Source organism: Montipora capricornis, chromosome 7 (assembly GCF_036669925.1).
Source record: "Montipora capricornis isolate CH-2021 chromosome 7, ASM3666992v2, whole genome shotgun sequence".
Lineage (NCBI taxonomy): Eukaryota > Metazoa > Cnidaria > Anthozoa > Scleractinia > Acroporidae > Montipora > Montipora capricornis.
The window spans coordinates 26,779,378-26,784,377 of NC_090889.1; the positions used below are offsets into that span (position 1 = coordinate 26,779,378).

Here is a 5,000-nt window from a genome sequence, read left to right on the forward strand (position 1 = left end):
GCATTCATGTTTCATTTCACACACTCATCAGAAATTACACCGTGGGAACCCGATTTACAGTGGTCCATATCTGCCACAGCAAAATGTACTTGAATGTAGCTTACAAAGTTACCATTCAAAGACCCAAAGTTTCAAGGCTCCTGTCTAGTGTCTTCCTCTTATATGCTATCAAGATCTTGTATACAAAAATTTGGTTTTATCAACGGAGTTGATAATGTAAATTGGCCACCGTACAGAGATTCTAGCTTTTAGCTTTTAGCTTTTAGCTTTTAGAATCTCTGTACGGTATCAAGATCTTGTGTTTTTCCTGTTTTCCTTTCTGCAAAAAGTGGCAAAACACCTTTTTAGCTGAGACCACAAGTTACCCATTGCTCTTTGCTAAACCACTTGCCAACAACCATGTCGGTGGTGAGATACATGAAAATTGAGCCTGCAATCGTTTCATGGAAAATATCGCATGGTCAAAGATAGCACCCAAACTTGAGATTTCATTGCTGAGAAAAGTTGCACGTTTATGTGACTCCTATTTTCTGGAAGTTTGCATTTAGTGAAAAGCGATCAGAACTAAAGTACATTCTATATTACAGTATTACATTTGATGGCATTCATGAAAAGATATTTATTAAAACATCACTCGTGAAATAGACAACCTTTGCAGTTCTTTTACTTGTCCGGGTGGGTTTATACTGTAGTTGTCTAGGACGACCGGATGACTGTGAATGTGGATCCCTGATATCGAAAAAAAGCCCATTGGATGGGTGTTGTTCAAATTTGGTACCAGTAATGTACATCAGATAAGGCACAAAGTGAGACCCATTAAGCTGTTGCCATGGCAACACTTTCATTTTTAGCTCCTCTCTGCAATGAACCAAAATTAATATCTTGGATTTTGAACAGATAAGAACAAGCAGATGGTCAGACTTGAAATTCATGTGCTGCCCATAATGCTTCACTTCTCTTTATAAGTATACCGAAAGTAAACATGTCTAATAACGACAATAATTGACAAAATCGATCCTGTGTGAAATTGATCCAGCAGCAAAAATAAAATGGTTGCCTTGGCAATAGCAAGGAGTATCATTTTGTGCCTTGCTTGACGTAGATTACTGCTGCCTAGTTTAACCATAGGCAGCCCAAGCTCGCGTCACTACAGACAGCTGTTGAGAATTTAAATGCGTTATAAGACTTTGCATGGGAAATCAAATACCGTCGATTATAAAGCCTATTTAATGCTCAATTTAACTTTCATTCAATAAAATGAATAAAAATGACTCACCTCTGGACGTGTATTCTTGTGCCTTTTGGAGCTTATTACACCGTTTCGGGAATTCCGTGTTTTCAGTGTTTTCAATGTTCTTCATCTTAGAACATTGAAAACGATGGTATTTGATTTCCCATACAAAGTCTTATAACACGTTTAAATTCTCAACGGCTGTCTGTAGTGACACGAGCTTGGCCTGCCTATGGTTTAACAACACCCATGCAATGTTTTTGGAGATATTCTCAATTTTGTGATTTATTAGTCGTGTATGGTTTGTGGCGTCATCAATTTTTGAACAAAAACTTGAATTTCTCTGAAACAAGAGAAGATTTTCCAAAATAGAAAACAGCATTCTTCATCATTTTGAAAGGTCTTTAAAGGAAGCAAAGATATTTTTTACTTCATAGGCACTTTAACGATGGTTTGTGTGTGTAATAGGCCATTTCCGAGTTGCTGTTCGTCTCTGGTTCAAATTGAGTCTTGGTGCTCAACCTTTTAAATGATAATGAGCTTGATTTCCATGAAAATACACCACTCTTTTCCATTTGAATGGTTGTGCACCAGGACTCACTTTAAGGTGGCTGAACACAGTTTTTGATACCCGTATGTTTTATTTACCTTTTTCTGTAAAACCCTTGATCCTTTGGTCGCCAAAAATGGTAGCAAGCAAGTTAACTTCACAAACTTCGGTTTTTGATAGTTAAGCTGACGTATATGCTGTTGCCATGGCAACATGAATAAATAAAATCAGGCATTTAAAATGGGTTTCATATATTTGCAGAAAATCTGGTTGTTAGATTTTCTTTATAATTTTCGTGCAACAAGCTTGTAACAATGCCTACAAGTTAACACTATTTTAATAATAATTGACAGAGAGATCTTTAATTATCCCTTGTTGAAGGTTCACTGGAGTATCTAGAATTTCCTATGTTAAAGTTCCAGTTTTTTTCAATACTCCAGTTACTTATTTCCTAAAGTATTTTTGTGGCAAGTTTCATTAAATTCTAACGAGTGGTTCTCGAGAAATACCGGTAGGTGTATTTCTGAGAAAGCTATTCTGCATTCAATCGCAATTTTTAAACTTACTATGCATGCTTGCATTTAACTGGGTTCTTCCGATAACAAAGAAAAATCTGCAAATTGTGGAGTTCTTTGCATGGTTACCTTTTCTAACATACATTTTTCATAAAAGACAAACCATCAAAACACTTTGTTGAATTATGAGGAAAAATAGTACAGATAGTAGACGCATTGAGCAAATAAGATGATTGCATTGTTGAAGCCATGGTAATTTTTTGCAATCCTTGCATGCACGCTGCATTGCGTTAGCAAGAGCGCACGCAAAAACTTTGTTTGGCCACCTTAAAACCAGGGCATACAGCAACTCGAAAAAGGGCTACTATACTGAAGGGAGATTTAACTAGTTCACCTAAATGTTAGAAATGCTGCTGAGGGGAAGGGAGATATTCAATTATGCTAGTGGAATTGAAGGGAAATTTTAACAGGTTTTGAATGGGCCTAACTAAACCATGAAACACTATGTATGACCCCACCATGCATTGAATACTAACCAAGAAAGGTTCAAATGCGAGAAAAAAGTCGAGTGTTTATGCAAATTACAAACGCTTGGCAAAAACAACGAAATTGCAAATTCCCATTTCTCATGATGGAAAAATCAAGTTCATCAAATTTCAAGGCAAGCTGTTCTTTTTAGGTTTTTGAAGTCGAATGATTTCATTTTGTCAACAATAATGTCCAGCTTGAGGATTTACGATAAGTTCTTGTGTTTGAATTCCCACGTGTTGCATGTTGTTATCTGAGCTGTTTTTCAGGCGAGACAATTAATTGGCACCAATGATAATTTAACATTTCAGTTGAAGTTCATTTTGTTGCATGCTTTCCAAGCAGATTTCAAGCGTTGGTTTGTTTATTGCAAGCGAAAGGACAGAGAACCCAACGGCAAAGTGTGTTAAATTTTTGTTTTGTGCAACCCTGTGGATTTTTCAAATCCAGGTGCGCATGACTATGTCATCATCTCCGTTCTTGTTTGCAAATTAGTGTAAAACTAAGGTGTTTAACATGAAACTTGAATGTACTCAATTGCTTGATTATTAACATTGGCCATGGCAAAGGCACGGGCTGACGATGAGCGGTGTATCGCTTATATTTGTTTACTCGTTTGTTCCAAAATTAAACCTCAAGTATTGTTAAAATAAGTGATGCTCTTTTACGGAAAATTGAGATTCAGTTTCTGTTTTCTTGTTGGCTGTGGAGATCTAGATCATTTATCAACTGGAGCCAACAGGTCCTACAGAGTATGGATTCCTCAAGGTGTTTTCAGATGTGATTGATGGAGCATTGACAGCCCATGCATGTACATCTCAATTTTGATTGATGAATCAATGGGCATAACAGTTTCAAATTATTGATCATTTCATTTTAAGTACATATTCAAGGGGAGAAGTACGATGTCATTTTTGTGCAATTTAGAAATCTGAAAGGGTACTGCAGTAGCATGCAATTAAACAGCAATAGATCGAGAAATAAATATTCTTGAATATTAATTAGCTTGAGCCCCAAACTTTTTTGAGGATGGGTCCAGAGGACCCCCAAATTTGTAGGCATAAATTATTTAAATAATCTTTGCCTATATTATGGGCCTAGTTGGAGTCTGGTCATGAGGCCCTCTTGTCTGTTTACTAGTCTCTGGTGGATATGTAAATAAATACCTTTGAACCACTGGCAAAGGCTTCCATTAACAATCGTTTCTTGAAGTTGTGGGTAAACATTGAAATTTTTCTGGAAACTTTCTGCTTTCTTCTCACATGTATTTGGTTAATTGATTATTTGTAGCATTACCTTCCAACGACGAGGTCAACCTCTGAGTGATTTTATCAAGCAAAGATGGCAGGCGGGTGATGTAGTTATTATCTGTGGTGCTGTGAATGAGGATCTATATGTGGCAACAAATACAAAGTCATTTCTCCTCGCTGCCCTTTGGGTAGATGCTAAAGAGATTGTGCGCCTATATGGTGTGCCAGCACCTACACCTAAAAAAATGAGAGCAATACTCAACATAGTGGTCAACCAGACAAGTTGGTATTATTTGTGCTCATTTGTTGATCCAGTACCGACGAAAGTGGTTTCCCTATGTTCTGCAAACACGTATACCGGTAGTTCAGTCAGTGAAGATGAAAAAAAAATTGCTGAAGCATTTGAGGCCATCTTGAAAGATGGAGCTGAAGATCGCTGTGTCAAGGAGGCACTGTTGTGTCATCTGATGGCAGGTAATGATGAGTAAAATCTTACTATGAATCGTTTTTGGTGGTGATAATAGAACAGTTTCAGTAACTTAGAACTCAGCTTCAGAGGGAGGCTTAAGGGACAGAAAAAGCCGACAGATGATGATACCTTCCCTGTTCACTTCAACCCGTTCATATTGTTTGACTGCACTTCATGCATTGCTATCAAATTGAAAATGGGTTTTGGCGTGGGTATAAGAGCTATAATGATCATCGCAATTACATGTAATTTGCAATTTTAAGCAGTATTAACGTTACTGTATGAAGCAATGGGAACTGGTTTGACATTAACAAGTATTCCATTTATATGATGGTTCTTGCTGTTGTGTTTGAAAATGGAACGTCTGGAGGGTGAAATTTCTAGTCCACTCTCTAAGCTTATGATTTGTCATTTGAAAAATTGAGACACATTCCCTTCCAGTTAAAGGATAGTACTG

General features: G+C 37.1%; 1 protein-coding gene across 1 annotated transcript in view; it reads left to right on the forward strand.

The window, feature by feature from the left end:
• Positions 1 to 5,000, forward strand: part of LOC138055825 (uncharacterized) — a 10,215-nt gene that overhangs the window by 3,659 nt on the left and 1,556 nt on the right. The window contains exon 2 of the mRNA XM_068901694.1: positions 4,115 to 4,548. Coding sequence (XP_068757795.1) covers positions 4,115 to 4,548 — 434 coding nt within the window. The remainder of the gene's footprint in view (positions 1 to 4,114; positions 4,549 to 5,000) is intronic.